General features: G+C 37.8%; 1 protein-coding gene across 5 annotated transcripts in view; it reads right to left on the bottom strand.

Moving 5' to 3' along the window:
- Positions 1 to 18,264, bottom strand: part of GRHL2 (grainyhead like transcription factor 2) — a 210,747-nt gene that overhangs the window by 79,954 nt on the left and 112,529 nt on the right. For all 5 annotated transcript variants that reach the window (XM_077167375.1, XM_077167372.1, XM_077167373.1 and 2 more), the window contains exon 8: positions 8,397 to 8,491. In XM_077167375.1, coding sequence (XP_077023490.1) covers positions 8,397 to 8,491 — 95 coding nt within the window. The remainder of the gene's footprint in view (positions 1 to 8,396; positions 8,492 to 18,264) is intronic.

Here is an 18,264-nt window from a genome sequence, read left to right as displayed (position 1 = left end):
TAGAGACATCCCTTAGGGATATGTGATTCACCAAGACTCCCCAATTTTTTTTTTTTTTAACATGGGCAGGCACCGAGAAATGAACCCGGGTCTCCCACATGCAGGTGAGAACTCTGCCACTGAGCTGCTGTAGCCCGCCTCCAAATTTTAATCTTCTAAAGCACTGTGCTTGGCACAGAGGAGAACCCAATGTAAATTGATTAAACTTAACATTTTAGACCAAAAGAAATGTTGGGGTAGTAGAAGTGAGAAGGGGGGAAGGAGAGAGAGAAAAAACAAGAGAGGAGGGGAGAGAGAGAAATAACACACTGGGGAGAATTTCATGGATCCACCCTGATTTAGTACTGAATTTCAAGCCAGCCCTTTAATTAACAAAACCTTATTTTCTACCATAAAGAAATTGAGTAATTTGCAGTATATAAGACAGAAGTTCTATATTTTCTTTAACTTACACTCTTCTCACAGGTTATGGTCAAACCACTGCCATTTCTACCATCTTGCCTTTTAAATTGAGATAGTGAGGACAGAAAGGCTGTTTTTCCTATCTGTTAGCAGCCCACAGAACAACAGGTAGGCTTGGCTTATTAACCATTAGTTGCACCTTCAAATGACAGCATTGGGAGGAGAAAGCATTGACACATATAAAAAGAAAAGAGAGAGAACTGGATTTTATAGAAAAACCTAATTCACTTGATATGACACTCTAGTTACACCCCACAACGCAATGGAAGTCAGGGGCAGCCACCAGGACACAGCTCACATCATATCGACTCTTGTGTCCAGGGCAGCTACAGGTCAGTGCTGGGGACATAAGTCTACTTTGTTAAGGACAAAACAGACTTCTTCAAGGACAGATTTACAAATATAGATGAGAACGTTTTACACTCAACTTTCACTTTTGTTTTTATTCTCTGCCTGCTCAATCAACTTAGTGCACCACATTTTCCTATATTGGACTGGGTTCTGTCCTTAGATGATGGTTATAAAGCAAAATCAAACAAAGCAATAAAGGAAGGAAAAACATTAAGGGAAATAAGACCCAGAGGAAATATCAATATGACCACCCCACCACCACTGCATTTCCCTACAATTTCAAAAATGACTCTTTCGCAAATAATAAAAATAAACTATTTTGTAACTCCAGCTTATTTAAAGCATTCAAAAGACACAGATAAAGAGGAATCCACCTATAAAGTGAACATTGCTTAAGGGTAAATATTCACTTCTGATTTAGTAGCTTGGTAAATGTGGGATTTTGTTTATTGTGATTTAGTAAAGTTTCTCACATATATCAAATAGTTATTGTGTACCTTTTGTAACTTTCATCTTCTCCAATAATAATCCTTATTCCTACTTTGGATTTCATTTTATCTTTTTCATCTGTGCTTCCTGCAAGGTTTTGCAAAAAAGTAAGGACGAGCCTTTATTATTCATAACAGAAAAAATATATACAAGAAAGGCACAGGGACACAATGTAAATCAGTAAAAAAAATGAAATTCAGGATCCTAAGGAAAGGAGCTAGAGAGAGATATGGAAAGTGGAGAATAAACGCCTAAAAGTACAGAGAGGAGTTTTAAACATTGCAGAACAAGGTAAATATTACATAAATGAGATTAATAATAGTCTACCCCACACATAAATTCAGTTGATGAGAGCAAGTAATTTCAAACAGTCCTTGCTCTCATACCTATTCTGGTCAATCATAAATATAATATGAACAGGTAATATCCTGAGACAACAAAAGACATGAATAGGGAGAAACTTAAATGCTAGACATGTTGGATTAGCAAACTCATTTTTGCTTAGAATGTGAGGAGGAACAGGCAAAAGCAGGGTAACCTGAATGAAGTGCTTCACCCAAGGAAATAGTGGTGGTCATATATGTTTTCTTTCTGAACCTAACAGGCTGTGCCGTATAGATTTCTTTTTGAGAAGGAAGTGTATAGAATGCTTTGGTCTAAAGAAAAATTTGCAGATTTCCCCCTTGAGGGAGACATTGTGATTAAGAACATAAGAGGCTGGGCTCAGAGGGACCTGAGTTCAAAGTCCAGCTTTTCCCTTTGCCTTTGCAGTGCCTGGAATGAAGAAAGTTAGTAGTAGAGAGGAATCATACTCTGAAGTGCAAGGGCAATTACCCACAACATCTCTAGGCCTCTATGGACCCACCTCATACCTCCCTGCTCACCCAAAACCTCACCACAAAAATGTGTTAGCAGAGATGATAACACATGCCTCATCTGTGCCCTCGGTCCTCCCTAAAGTTGCAATAACTTCCTGTCTGAGAGTTCCTCTCCTGACCCCAAAATGCAGGAAGAACTTTTATCTCTGATCTAACAAAGCAGAGCACTGTCTAGACCATGCCCTGAAGTCCCCTCCTGCAAGAGGGTAAATTTCTTCCACCCTGTACAAGCAGAGGTACTAGACTGGAAAGGAGAAAAGAAACAGCAGAGGGGAGAATGTATTTTAGATTATTGAATTATGACAGTTTTTTTTAATCATGGAGACAGAAGGATGGATTTGTTGTGATTTTTTTTTTTTGTCTGCTTGTTTAGCAGTGGTGGCTTCAAAGGAGCAGAAATATTTTCACTGAATGAAGATAGCTCAGAAAGGATAGGCTACAAAGGGATTAAAATAAGGGTTCATGGAAAGATGTTTGCTTCCTCTTGGGTAACTTATAAACCATGGGAAAAGGGAAGTATAAAAACAGAGGAAATCATTATTGGTTTTCCTGTGAAAGGACACAAAGAGGAAACGTTTCTCAAATTTAGTACAAAGCACCAAGTAGCATCTTAATGCTCAAGTAATTCTCCTCCAGGTCACGTGAGAGACCTCTTTATGGCATACCAAGGTTGGTTTAATCTTGAAATTGTTGTAGAGAAAATGGCATTAGACAAAACTAAGGGGCCCAGTAAAGAATCTCCTTAGAAATCTGGGAGAAAGGGAAGCCTGTAATTAGGGTTTGCTGCCTTCCTGCTCTGGGGGTGATGTCATCACTGGGAGAAAGACAAAGCTCAGTGCCAGGAATCTGAGTTTACCGTCCTCTAATAATTGAATAGGGTCTTGCGTACGAATTCCTCATCTCAGGGATTAGTAGTTAACAAATATACTTTTTAGGTACCAGTGTTTGGCTAAGGGGGGGTAGAAAAAAATTCAAGTGGCTTTCAAAATAGAAATCATTGTGAGAGAATATGGCATGGACATTTTCCCAGTAGAATCATATGAACAGACCTTAATAATCTGTCAGCCCTACTCCACCCCAACCCCTGTTTTACAACAGAGGACACTGAACCCCAGAGCTGAGGACACAGAGCAGGCTATTCCAGTGCCAGGACTAGTTCCTGATTTTCTCATCCCCAGTTTCCTCTTCTGCATCAACCTCCACACGCACACCAATTTCCAAGCTCAGAACCTCCCCCACCCAGATGTCACTGAGTCATTCTAAGGCACCCAGGGACACGAGTTCACGTCACATGGAATTCCAGACTGCACAGACCCTGAGGGGGCTCCAACCCCAGTTGGAGACTATTTCTGCTCTGCTTGTGTCGTTCTACAGAAAAACACTCTGGCACAACCAGTAAAACCGGTTATGGGTGGAAAATCTCAATAACAGTTCTGCCAGAATCATGCTGCAATTGAGACTACTGAGATCTGGAATTAATCCCCAAACCTCATTTTGACTAATAGTATTAGCACCTTCCCTGGCCATACTTTATCCTGTAATTAAATTAAATTGAATGACATGAGTTTCATGTCCTTTTCTTTCTTCTGTTTTTGGCTAATCAAGAGGTAGAAATAAAATGTAAATTAGCAAAAAAAGAAATAAGTAGAAAGGTACTCTGGAAAAATCCATAAATCTTATCATCAGTTCTTGATCATATACATATGCGGTAAGACTACCAAGTACTAGACTTTTAAAAAAACATATACGTTGAAAATTAAACATCCAAATAAAAGTTGTCCTTCATCATAGTCATCTTGGGAAGACATACAGTTTTCTGAAATGCTGCTGCTGTGGTTCAAAGCATACTTGTAGAGTCTTCTAAAACCGCAAATATTTACAAAATCTTATCCAAAAAAAAAACTCTCATTTTTAACTTTAGAGTGGAATTATGTAACTTGACATGTATTCACATTTGGATCCAAGTGATTTCTGATATTTTATACAAATATAAAATCCACCTACAAAGATTAAGATATACTACCATTATGGGCATTAAAGGACAAAGCAGCTCCCAGCCATGCTGACAAAAGTCAACCTAGAAACACTGGCCAGCTGCCACTGTGGCTCTCTGAGGACTGGCCAAAGAAGCAGAGAATGACTGGGCACCTTGTCCATTCCCCTCAGTCACAGGCCTAGCTGAAATCTCCCATATCTCCACCTCCACTGTGACTTTCCCACTATCTCTACCTCCCCCAATGCTGAAAGCTAATGAAGATCTAAACTGCAGGTTCAGTTGTCTGGGGGGAGGTGTAGCTGGACATGAAAATGCAAATGTCCACCAGGGACCAGGAAGGAAAAGTTCTGTAACAGAGAAAGCAAGAGAAACCATTAAAGGGAGCAGCCAGTATCTCACAAGAACCAGCTGCAGACATTTGGACCCATGATTGCCAGAATCTTTAATTTTCCAAGAGAACACGGGATTTTAAAAAATAATTTCCTGATTATTAAATGCAGGCAAAATTTTCAAAAAATTAAAAATATAAACACATGCATGCATGGTGCACACATGTATATGTTCTGTGGGCCACATGCAGACTGCAGGCCACAAATGTGTGCTCTCTGGCTACACAAATCAGAGATTTCTGGGACAATAAATGGGACCCCACCCCTGAGGCCTACAAAAGATGTCTGTGTGAATGTTACCAATAGAAATTAGAAAGCAAATGTACTGCTCCTGAGAATTCCACAACATGAAATCACAAGCCATTCCAGTACAAGAAGGATGCACTTTACTTGTTTTGTCGAAAGTCTCTTTTTTAACTACCATGAATGTTTTTTTTTTTGCAATCTGCTTATTATAAAAATCAATACTATCTGAAAGAAGTATCTTTGCCTCTGCAGATTAAAAAAGAAAAAAAAATCCTCTCAGTCTCTCTAATTAAATGGATTTAACTTTGATAAGTTTTCTTTAAAAGCCCTTCCAGTGGTTTGGGGCAAATTGTTTGAACTCTTTTTTATTATTTATTGATTAATTTGACAACTAAGTTAGGGTCACCAAAAGTATATGTTAGAGAAATTAATCCACAACAAGCAAATATAAAATATATTCCGTTGCCCATTTGCCAAAACACATGTGAGCTTAAAAGGTTAAGCTTGTCTGCCTGGAACAACAAGTACAAACATACATACAAATTTAAACAAGAGAAGTGAGCTCCAATCTATGGGAAATGAAACATGGTCAGAATGGGCCAAAAGGGCAACTCAACCCCAAATTCACTCCCACAGAGCCTGAAACAGCAGGGTTAAAAATCTCCCCTTAGGGGATGGCTGGTCTGTGGAGCAATCAGACACACACACAATATTTATCAATTAAGTTCACCATCCTTAATGGGTCTGGCTTGTGTGCCCCCAAACAATTACAATAGTAATGTCACATGATGATAGCAGATATAATAATAATGAAAAAGTTTGAAATATTGAGAGAATTAATGAAATGTGGCACAGAGATACAAAGTTTGAGCACATGCTGTTGGAAAAATGACACCAATGGACTTGCTCAACGTGAGGTTACCACAGATTTTTAATTTGTAAAAAACGCAGTATCTGTAAAGCATAATCAAATAAAGTGCAATAAACTGAAAAAAAAAACAAAAACCTCCCCTTAGGGTTTATGCCTTTTCTTTAAAAGATCCCAATTGAAACACAACAGTTAACACTTTTAACCACTAACACTCATTACCTCAAATTGCATGATAATGAAGATGATGGCAATGATTACAGCTGACAGTATAGCATGCTCTAAGGTTGACAAAGCTGTAAGGTTCCAATTGCACGATAACTGTCTCCTCCCAGCCTCTGAGGACACCATGCCTCTCGCCTCTCTCGGGCACACTGCTGTCACCTGCCTCCCTGCCCACAGCCTGCATCACCTCATCACAGCCCCAACAAGAAGCTTGCTATAGCAGAGACATTCAGAGAAGTATTTTAGTTTTGTTTTGTTTTAAAAGAGAGAACTGAGGCACAGATGGGTCAAATGACTTGCTAAGGATTCCAACTGAGTCCCCAGTACTGTGTCCACAGCGCGGAATGCCTCCTAAGTACCTCGCCCAGTAATCTAGCTTCTGAGAGAATGGAGCACGGGGATGGGGCAAGAATTAACTGGAGTTTTGGCAGGAGCACAGGAAAGGCTTAGACACACCTGAGCAATGTGAGATGTGGTGTGCATGGGGGTGGGAAGGGGGGGCAGGGAAAATGGGGTTAGATAACTGAGGAGCTTCATAAAGGACTGAAAGCACATGACCTGGTGAGGAACTTTAAATGAGGAGGAGTGGCTCCAGAGACAAACTTTCCCTATGGTTCTGGGTAGCCCACCTCCTTGCCTCCATGCTCTGGGTCATCGGGAGCATTCTCCAAGCTGCACCAGCACTCTCTTGCTGCTTGCCCATTTGGGTCACTTTTCTTGGGCCTGAAGCCAATTTCATTCACACTGTGTTATACATACATGAATGAAATGAGACACTGAACAATTCACCTCCTTTTGTAAGTCACGCCTGCAAACTCCCAACCAGTTTCCTTTCTCACCTAATCTTCCCCTTGCTAACAGACAATAAAGCATTGAACAGAGTTGTTTACACTGACCTTTTCATTAGTTTGAAGACAAAGTCTTCTAACACCCTCCTAGATGGGACATAACTGAAGCAGAAAACAAGCTTAGATTCATCTGGAACCTTCCTTTATGTGCAAAATAAGGATAAAGGCTCAGAAAGTAAAGAACACAGAAAAACTGTGAGCACATAAGCAAGGTTTGAAGTTTTTACAAAATTAAAGAAACTCGTGGGGGAAGGCCGATTCTGAGCATTAGTGAGTTTTCTTTCTTATCCAAACCACTTAGCTCCATGGTGAGACAGCTCTCTGGACATACCTCGCCAGAGAATTTTTTTTCTTCATTTTATAACATTTTTTATTGTAAAATATAACATATATTCAGAAAAGCATTAAATTTCAAAGTACAGTTTAACATGTAGTTACAGAGCAAATTTCAAAGTATGGAACTACAGTTCCACCATTTCAGGTACTTCCTTCTACTTGTTCTAATATACTAGAGACCAACAGGAAATATCAATATGATTCAGTTGTCACAATCATCTGTTAAATCCTATCGTCTCTTCTCCCTCTCAATTGAACCTTCTCCCCAAAACAAAAGGATAAATAAGCCAAGAAACTTTCCTTTTATACATCAATTGATTATTAAATGGTAATATTTATAGATCACTGTTGTCACATAACTGCAACCTGTGTTCTTTTAAAAAAAAATTCAGATTTTTAATTTAAAAGTACTCAAAGTCAGCATTTGAATTATTGAAAATGAAGAGTTAGATAAATCCATTCATGCCAAATAACTTTCAATTAATAAGAGAATCATTTTTAATCTTATATTGCCTAACAGCATACCATTAGTTTTAGTTTACCAATGCTGCCAGAATGCAATACATTCAGAAATGGACTGGGTTTTATAAAGGGTTTTATTTAGTTACAAATTTATAGTTCTTTAGAGGAAAGGCAACTGACTTTCATCTGAGTTCCTCTGACACGTGGGAGGCGCACAGTGATGTCTGCTGGCTTTTCCTCTTTGCCAGAGATTTTACAATTGTATTTCCTATCCATGCTGGCACCTCAGAGAAACAGGAAACGCTGAAGCAGCCAACATGGAAGATCAGGCTTGAGGTGACTCTCAGTCTGAGAGGCTCTGAGGTCTGCAGTTCTGCTTCCTATACCCCTCTGTCACCCCAAGCCTAGAAGTCAAGTCAGGAGGTCTGCTCAGTTGCTCACCTAGAAGACGTTAGCACGGAACCCCTTCCTGCCTTTGAAAGCAGCAGGAATCTGTACTGCAGTTAGGAAAGCTTTTCTGACCTTCCAGCCTTGCACAGCCAATAGTGAGGGCTTGGGGAGACTGGAGGATGTGGGAGGAAAATGCTGCTTCAGCCCATTCTGTGAGAGGCCACAGAGAAACAGGTATACACCCTCTTCTCCCTTACCCCCAAAAAGGCAATTTAACAGTAAGTAATTGAATGTATGTGACTTCTAAAGAAGGATAATAGGCTCATTTCCTTTTTTCTGGCTTAAGTTAACAGATCCGTTCTACCTATAGATGCTTCTGTGAAATAATTATCTGCAGAGAATGGAAAGTCATTTAAAATGTATAAACAATGAATATGTGCTATTTTTTTCACTTACCTTTGCCTCTTCATTCACATCCCAGGTGAAGGAGACAGCATTATATGCAATCTCTTCAATGTTTCCAATTGTATTAAAACTTTCCTTATAATCAGCTGTAACATAAAAAAAAAAAAAATTTTTATTTAAGAGTAAGATCTACTCAGTGAGGTACACTAAATTGTCATTTTCCAACAACAGGTAAATTTAAACTTTGCCTGTCCTTCTGACTCTCTCTGTGGCAACAGTTAAAAGATCTGTGTTTCCATATATTCTTTTAGTGATATTTACACTATAAGAATGTAAGCATGCTCCTGTTCTTCACTGATTTGTTATTACTTCCATTTTTTAACTAGGTTTAAAAACTATCAACTTTTTTTTTAAATCTCTCCTGAATTCCCCTGCCACCCACTTCCTTCCTCTCTTACTCACTTTCCTGACACTTCGATTTTGCTAGAAGTGCCTGAATATTCCGTAGGGGTTTTTACTGTAGATTAGAATATTCTGTTTACCAGCCAGGCAGCATGATAAAAACTTTTATAAAGAAAGTTCAGAAGACTGAAGGAAAGCTTTTTTTTTTAGCTACTTTCTTAATTTAGGTACAGAAAATTTAGTTAGTTTTACTTAGATCACTATCTATCAACCCTGTCCAGTCAAAGCCCTCTCTTGTTTTACTTCTTTAATTCTATAATATTTCTTTCTTTCCTCTCCATTCTTCTCCCCCCCCAGAGGCAATAGCATCCAATGTGCTAAACATGTATTCTTATGAAATATGTTGGGTTGACTTGTATGCATGCATAGCTTAAATTTTCACAAATCGTGCTATAGACAAGGTTGTCAGAATTAGCAAATAAAAATACTTTTTACTTTAATACAAAAGCATATGTGTTTACCATAGGAAATTCAGAGACCAAGAACAAACAAAAAATATTTAAAGCAACCACAATCTACTACCCGTAAACAACCACTAGAAGGACCTCTCTGTCTCTGTCCCCATCTCTGCAGTATGTGTAAATGTTTTTATATAATACTGTAACAATTATATTTTGCTTTTCTTTAAACAATGCATGTTCAGCATCTTTACATGTTAGTAAACCTGTGTAAAATTCCTTTTAATAGCCAAATAATACTATATTAAGTTTATGCCTTAATATATCTTGCTTCTTATTGGTGATTTAGATATACAGCACTTTGCTGTATATCTTTATGGCTAATATTTGTACATATTTAATTATTTCATTAAGTTACTTTCTCAGAAGCGATTCAGATTAGTAGGTCAAACAACCAGTGGGTCAAAGAAGAAACTGCTAGAGAAATCAGTAGCTATCTGGAGATGGATGGAACAAGAATACAACATTTTGGAACTTATGGGATGTGGCAAAGGCTGTGCTGAGAGGGAAATTTATTGCCCTAAATGTCTATATTAAAAAAGAAGAAAGAACAAAAATCAAGGATTTAACTGCATACCTGGAGGAACTTGAGAAAGAACAGCAAACTAATCCAAAGCAAATAGAAGAAGAGAAACAGCAAAGAATAAAGCAGAGTTAAATGAATGGGAGAACAAAAGGACAATAGAAAGAATCAATAAAACTAAAAGCTGGTTCTTTGAGAAAATCAACAAAATTGATGGACCACTAGCAAGGCTGACAAAAAAAAAAAGAGAGAACAACATTATTATAAATACTTTGTGGCAGGCATCATAGAAAGGATAGATCTCCTTCTATGATTGGAGATCAAGTCATTTAAGTGATTGGCTTGTTCTAACATGATAGCCAACATGGCTGAAAAATAACTATCACATTTTAAAAGAATCATAAAGCATGTAATCAAGGCTTTATTAAATTTTGAATAGATTTTTTTTCCTAAAAAATAATGAGCATAAAAACTATGGTTTATACTCTGGTTTGTAAACAGCTAGAAAATACTAATATGCACTGGGTGAAGATGGAGGTATGAATAGGAAAATGGCTTGATATTTAAAAAAAAAAAGACATAATGAACAAAATTGTTATTGGCTGAAACATTTTTTTTTTTGCTAATATATGCCAACTGAACCTGAGATAAGAAAGTAATTCTTAAACCTTAGTCATTCATTCACAAAGAAACAACCTTCAAGTTCAAAAGTAGCCTGAAAAATCAAAAAAGAATGAAACCTTGGGGAGAAGAAACAAGTCTGTCTAATGAAATAAAAATGCAGTTGAGCTCTTTGTCAATGTCATTTGCTAGTCATAGAGCTGAAACTTCCAGGGTCCTCTTTAAAGCTGTCCTTGGAATGTCAGGGTGAGGCATATAAAAGTAGACAGCCATGTACATTCTCTGGACCCATTAGGATGTCCTCCAAAGCTATAGAATGAAAGTTTCTGAATTCCACAGCTTATAGTCTTGTGTGTAAATTCAACAGCAGTGTTTCTCAAATGTTGGCATGTATTGGAATCACACAGAGGACTCTGGTAAAATGTCCAAAGTTTGAGCCCACTCCTAGAGATTTTGATTCAATAAATCTGGGGTATAGCCCAAGAATCTGTGTTACTAGCAAGCCCCCCAGGTAATGCTACTGTTGCTGATCTGGGGACCACACTTTAAGCAGCACTGCTCTATGGCAACAGCGACTAAATGACCAAAACGACCGAATCCTTTAGGTGTGCTGAGTTCATCCTGCATACAGCACTGGAGAGCACTACACCTGTAACTGAGATCCTACGCTAGCAACCAGAGGAATTGATGTGAACAGCTGTTCTTCTTTCCAAAAGATTTGCCCTCTTGGATGGACACAGACATCACCACACATTACCCACACACTGAGATTTGAGAACAACCTGCTGCAAGGCAACTGAGTGTTCTCATGCGGAATCCCATTCAGAAACACTCATTCCCCTGGGGAAGAGCACTGCCATTGCCTGACATTAAAATGCAGATGCTCCTGGGATAATAACTACTGCAAACGGAGAACATGCCAAGCGCCAAGTCTGTGCCAAGCCTTTATGAACATTACCTCATCTAATTCTTAACAACCACTCTGGGGTACATATCAGCATCCTCTTCTACCAGGAAGTTAAGCCTCAAATAATCGCATGACTAATAATAGGCCAATCTGTGAGTTTAATCCAGGTCTGTTTGATTCTAAAGGCCATAATTTTAACCACTGCCTTTATTTATCTTGCAAATTAACTATTAAATTGTCACCAAATATTAACACTTTGTACAGAACTATTACAGCACATCCTCCAGTGGCAACTAGCTTGTAGAGAAACACAGAGGGGATAGAAATTTGATGAGGTAGGGAGACTGAGCATTTATTTAACCACTGCAAATTCCTTGACAAAGGAGAGTAAGGCTGGGGTGCTGCAACAGGGACAAGGCAAACAAGAACACATCTCCAAACCCTGCAGGCAACATGAAGATGGACAGAAATGTTGAAAAGTTAGTCTTTCTAAGAAAACAAGCTTTGCAAGGGATAAAGGATGATAAACTTTACTGTTTTTCAGCAAAGGAAGGGTTACTGAGCATGTGTGCATGTACAGTGTTTTACATATATGGTTCTGACAAGTTATTTGCTGCCTAGAAATTATGGGATTCTATTCTATTTTAAATGCTACTGGAAGCATGATGGAGAAACCTTTGTTATCTTATTTGGGAGTGTGTGCATATAATCAGTTTTCTGTTAATAGGTTTTTTAATTCTTCAGACTTGTAAATTGAGTTTTCTTTAAACTGGATGTATATGATCCTGGAATGCAGTCAAAGGAAATGTTAATTCCTTCACTTTAAATTAAACCTCATGTGTTTGTTAAATTATAACTACTACTTTTAATTATTCTTTGTATATACTGTTGGAGATTAAAAGGAATGGTATAATTAAAATAAAAATTGCTCCTCTTCTAAAAGGTAGGGATTCTGTCTAGACTAGTGAAATAATGAACACAGAATGTTGAAAATGGCTCAGGGCACAATTACCCATTCAGTGTGCCCACACTACAGCCTAGTAAGATACCTTTTTAAAAAGCAAAAAGTTCAGCACAGTTTATATATTTGGAGCCAAAAAGCTAAAATTAGTCCATTTACTGGACAGCAATCAAGGTTAAGAGAAAAAGAAGATCTCAGATGGTGGATACATGTGGACCTGAATTTAATTTTCCCAGTCCTGCTCTCACCAAGCTCTCTGGTGAGAACCTTCCTGAACTTGTGTTTTTTAATCTACAATGCAGAGATAATGTCTAAGATAACAGAACTTGGCTAGTTCCAGAGAATGATAGGAACCAGTACTAGTCCCCACTTCCCCCCAGACCCCCACCGCTCCCCAAATGTTTGCAAAGCCCAAATAGAATCAAATCAAATTCAGAAAATACTCGAGGATCACTCTAGGATTATTAGCTCTGACTTGAAATAGGTAGAATAACTAAACCCTAGTCTAAGTATGTTCTGAAAAATTTCTGATTTTCAAAGTCAAAGAAACAGCCTCTCAAAATCTGAAGGACTTGCAAGAACTCTCTAAAGTGTTCATGGAGTCAGAGGTAACCTGAGTTTCCTTAAGGGTATTGATACTTAGGCTGATCTTCAGAGGCACTAACTATAATCCCATTATTTAGTCCTGGCCCATAAGTAAATAATAGTAACAGCCACCATTTTTTGAGAGTTGGGTATTTGCTAGTCCCTATGCTAAATATAGATGTTACAAATATTACCTCATGCAATTTTTCCAACAACCATTAATGGTAGCTATTTTTATTATTCCCATTTTATAAATAAGGAAACAGATGAAGACATTAAATATCCCCTTCCTTCCCCCCACCTCCCAGTCACTTTGTCAGGTACAAAACTGGAATTAGAACCGGAGAAGTTGGGTCAGCATATCAATATACAAAGTCAACATACAAAACCACAGCTTTTTTATTTCACTGATATACAACCTCTCAAATGAGCACTTTTCCATAGATAATCCAGAATAATGATGGCTGAAATTGTGCAGTCATAATCTGTGACTCATATTATAAATGACTCAATATTATTAAAGCTATTATTATTAATATAATAATATTATTATTAAAGAGTCAACATTATTAAAGCTGTCATTATTAATCATGTTATCTACTCTCTAATTCTTTCACAGATATCATTTAAGATGGAATCTTTCTTGGAATTTCCTCTTTAGACTGAACCAAATATTTTATTTGATTCACCTTCCTTTTCTAGAGAAGAAAGTATATGGGCAATACCATGGCTTTAAAATTGTGTTACCACAAATCTAGAGTAAGTAATGTATTTTACATTGCAACCAATCACTATGTTCCATGCATGCTAGCATTGTTTTATGCTATTTGATTTCATTTTTTAAAATGCTGGTCCTTCCCACAACATTGATTTCAAATCTGACAATAAGTCATATCTTGTATATAGACATGTAAATGCACATACATATGTACGTGTCTATAGATGCATCAAGGTTTATAGCTCTAAATTTAAATCAAATTGGATGAGTTTCATTTCTTCTCCTTAGTCCATGTTACTCAGTGAGATTTAATTTTAACCTAACTATTTTGTGACTGGTCCACAAACTAAATCTGTGAATTACACAAAAGCACCTAGCACTTTTTGAGGGTTTGCTGAATAGAATGCCGTCATGAATGGATTCTTTATTTTGTTGCTTAATATACTAAAACTTTTGGGAAAAAGTATGTGTGGTGGTTTGAAGCTGTATATACCCCAAAGAAATGTGCTACTTAAATTCAGACCCTTTTGTGGGTCTGAACCCATTGTAAGTAGGAACTTTTGAGGAGGTAACTTCAGTTAAGATATAGCCTACCTCAGGCAGGGTTGGTCTAATCTTTCTACTGGAGTCCTTTATAAACAGAGTGAAATTAAGACAGATAGAAAGTCAGAGAGGACAGCAACAGAACCCAGAAGGAAAGGGAGAGCCACCATGCTCATTCACATGTGACAGAAAAGCTAAGACATAAATAACTGGCAGGCAGCTCAGAACACCAGCTTCCGGGAAGAAAGTATTGCCTTGATGACACTTTGATTTGGACTTTCTTTTACTCTTAAAAACATGAGAATATAAATTGCTATTTTGTAACCCAACCCATTTCAGGGTATTTGCTTGAGCAGTCCAACAAACTGAAACAGTGAGGAAATAAGACATTATAGGCACATAGGATTAGCAATTACTGCCCAAAGTGGCTAATCACCATCAGGAGCTCAGATCTCCAGACAGAGTTCTCTCTAGCACAATGGTCCCAGTCTCTTCCCCTCCCATATGATGTTTCTGAAAACAGTAAACCCTTCCCAGCTCCCTAGACCTACACGAGCCCGCAATATGAAACTCAGAAGGGCCCATTAGAATGTGAGGGAGAATGACATAATTATAGGAAAAATTTAATCATCTCTACTTTATAAAAGAAAATCAAACTCTTTTCCAGTGATAATATCTTATTATTATTAAGAGTATTTGGGGCGGGCCACAGTGGTTCAGCAGGCAGAGCTCTCGCCTGCCATGCCGGAGACCCAAATTCGATTCCTGGTGTCTGACCATGAGAAAAAAAAAAAAAGAGCATTGGGGGGGCGGGTATAAAGAGTATTTGAGAATTGCTCTTCTACGGTAAGGCATTCCATACTTGTCTCTCAAAAAACCATTCTAATATCTAACTACCCTCAGTGTTAGAAATAATTTTCAAACACATATAATTGTGCTTTTGAGTTGCAGACTGAATAGATTCAAACAATAGAAATGACTTTTTGGTAACTGGTGGTACAGTACACAGACATATTACAAAAATTATAAGTCCTCACATGGATTATCTTTTGCTAAATTCTCAAGCTGCATTAAGGTTAACCTCCCTTTTCAACATCTCCAATCACCCCTGGCTGCCCAATCACATACACTGAACCCTAGTTAACACACATGTCATACATTATAAGAATAATTTTTGCATTAACCACTGTTTGACTCACTCATACTGCTATTTCTGTTTACTTATATTCCATCAATTTCAACATTAGAAAATTCAGATATTATTTCAAAACCAAAGATCTACTTTCAAAGAAAATAAAACTGTCCTTCAAAGGAAGGAAACTGTTGCTTCTATTCCTCTGTACATTTGTAATGGCGACCACAGCATCTGGAGATTCTTGGTGTGAGGTCAACTGAACTGGTAGTGACCTTGGAAAACAACACCAACTCTCTAAGCAGGTTTCCCTGACTGTGAAATGGAGATAATGAAATCACCTACCTTACAGGATTGTTGAATGATGATGAGACTTACTAATTGAGCACTCAGTTATTTTAATACCTGACTTTTCTAAAGCAGAAAAACAGGTGGTGGCTCCATATTCCTGGAGCCTATTCAAAGAGTTTTCTTCAGATTCGCTTCACCTTATTTTGGCTTCTACAGCCTCAAAGGGCTTAATGTAATTTTGGAAAAACATTTTCTTGGCAAGTTTTAGGCTTTGTAAACAAAGAAAAAAAACTTTAAATTTGCCTAATTTCACACTTGAGGGCATTGCAAAGACGTAAGTTTGTTCTGTTGAAAGATACAATGAGAGGGAAATCTCTAGTAAATGCTGGAGGATGGCTGAAAAGATCAGCATTGGGTATTTGTTCAGTAAACATGTGAGTCTCATGAAACTGGTAGGTTCTGCAGGTCTTTTCATAATTTTTCAAGCAAATCAAATAATACAAAAAAATACGAGACTGTCAAGGTACCTGAGGTTTCATTAAATGCATCTCTGAAGGAAAAAAAATTAATTAGACCTCAAGCAGAAAAACATGAAATATATATAAATATATAATAAATACATAAATACATATTTATATAAAATATATAAAAAGTTAAAAATATATAGGTTGCATGTTTGAGATGATAGAGTGGCATTGTAGCTATGGATATCAAATAGCAAAGTCCCTCCAATTAGGGGAAAAACAATGTGGTACCTATTACATGTGAAAAAACACAGAAGACAAGAAATACAGCATTTTACATAGTGAGTCTACCAAGTGGTTTTAGTTGTTCATTTGTGTGTGTGTGTGTGTGTGTGTGTGTGTGTGTGTATTTTAATTTTGAAAGATCATAATCTAAACCAGTATCTCTTTATAGGACAGTCTTACCCTCTCATTAAAAGAGAAATTCTCAGAGGGGCCTCCAAGCATCCATTCCATGCTTTAATTCCCTCAACAACATTCCTTACAGTTGTCCACCAGGGTTTTTAAATTGCCAGCATTAAGGAAACAGTTTACAGAAATGGCTTATTAAACAACAATGTCCTGAAACAGATTAATTCAATTCCTGGGAGCAGTGAAGAAATAATAGTAAAAAGCTGCATTCGTTTCAATTTTTAACTTCCGATCTAGATTTCTCTTTTTTTTTTTGCATGGGCAGGCACCGGGAATCAAACCCAGGTCTCCCGGCATGCCAGGTGAGAACTCTGCCTGCTGAGCCACCGTGACCTGCCCCCAATCAAGCTACTTACTTTAAAAGTTTGTTTTTAAACAATTACTCATTTGGGTGCTTCAGGTAAACAATAATAATTTCTAGTGAATGTAAAAGAAATTTCCCCTGGTTTATTCGTATTTATGTCACATTTGAATCTTATAGTTGTTAAATATGTTTTATCAGAAGATCAATAGTATAATAAAATAATATTTAAATATAGTAAATTAAAGCACTAAAAGTAAATTTATCCCCCTAGCCTACAGTAAAGTGCTATAAAAAATGACTCTTTTAGTATGGAAGTGAGAACCTAACCCCAGCCTGATTTTCAAGTTACGTAGACCCATTCCTATTTACTATTGCTATCACCTAGATACACAAAATCACAAATGTGACAATTTGTTTATCAACTATTCAACACTTATGGAGTATCTAGTCTATGCCAGGCCCTGTACAGGTACTGGGTGTACAAAGGTAAAAAAGATGAGATCTCTCTGCACTCAAGAAAGTCATCATCTAGTGGGATGGATTGAGTCTAAAATAATAAATCAAGTGAAACATGGTAAATCAAAGCCCACGAAGGGAGCAGCAGTCTCTTCCTGGAAAGGTTAGGACAGGGGAACAAGAGGTCTACTATATTCCAGGTGGAAGAGGGGAGCGAGAGCCATTCTAGGAAGGGAGAAGGAATAAAGGAGAGGTTGAAGGAATAGGAAAAAGTAATGGGGAATGAAGATAGAACTATAGACTTGGCATTTAGAAATTTCAATAAATATTATGCTGATTTGAGACATGAGTAATTGTCTAGAGTATAGGTGCCTCTTTGAAGAATTATAGGGGTGGAAGGAAAAAGCAAGAGCCAGCAATGGCTTGAATAGGAGGCTCAGAGTGGGTCAGGGGCTGGAGCTGGGCATTTGTACATCCTGGCCTCGTCCTGGGTCCTTCTCCCCGTGGGAGTGGGGAAAAGGGCCCCCAGAGCTACCCCAGTCACACATTCTGAAGAGGAAGTGATTCTCCCCAACAGGGCTGTCCTCAACAGAGTAAGTTTTCTAGTATTCATATGGAGATATGTATGCAATAAATAGAAATTCACAGAGGCTCAATTATTATCGAAAATTATTATTTTCTGCCTGAGAAAATATTAACCTTTAAAGAGTATGTGGATTTCACAACATGATACAATGCATGGCCCTCAGAGCCTACCACACATTTATCAGATAAATAAATTCTCAGTAATGGTGGCTACAGAGCACGTCTCGCTTGCACTGTGCATAAATGAAATGACAGCTGGAGCTGATGGTGAAGAGAGAAAGCATCTGGATCTTCAGGTTGGGCAGCTCCTAACCACACCCCAGATCTCCCCTTAGTCTAGTCCTGTGGAGGAAGCAGGGAACAAGCTCTCTCTTCTAACTTAACCCTGACTCACTGCCTTGACTCTCACCAGTCCTGGGGTTTTGTTTTTAAAGACGG

Source organism: Tamandua tetradactyla, chromosome 6, assembly GCF_023851605.1.
Source record: "Tamandua tetradactyla isolate mTamTet1 chromosome 6, mTamTet1.pri, whole genome shotgun sequence".
Taxonomy (NCBI): domain Eukaryota; kingdom Metazoa; phylum Chordata; class Mammalia; order Pilosa; family Myrmecophagidae; genus Tamandua; species Tamandua tetradactyla.
This window is presented reverse-complemented; position numbering and strand designations above follow the sequence as displayed.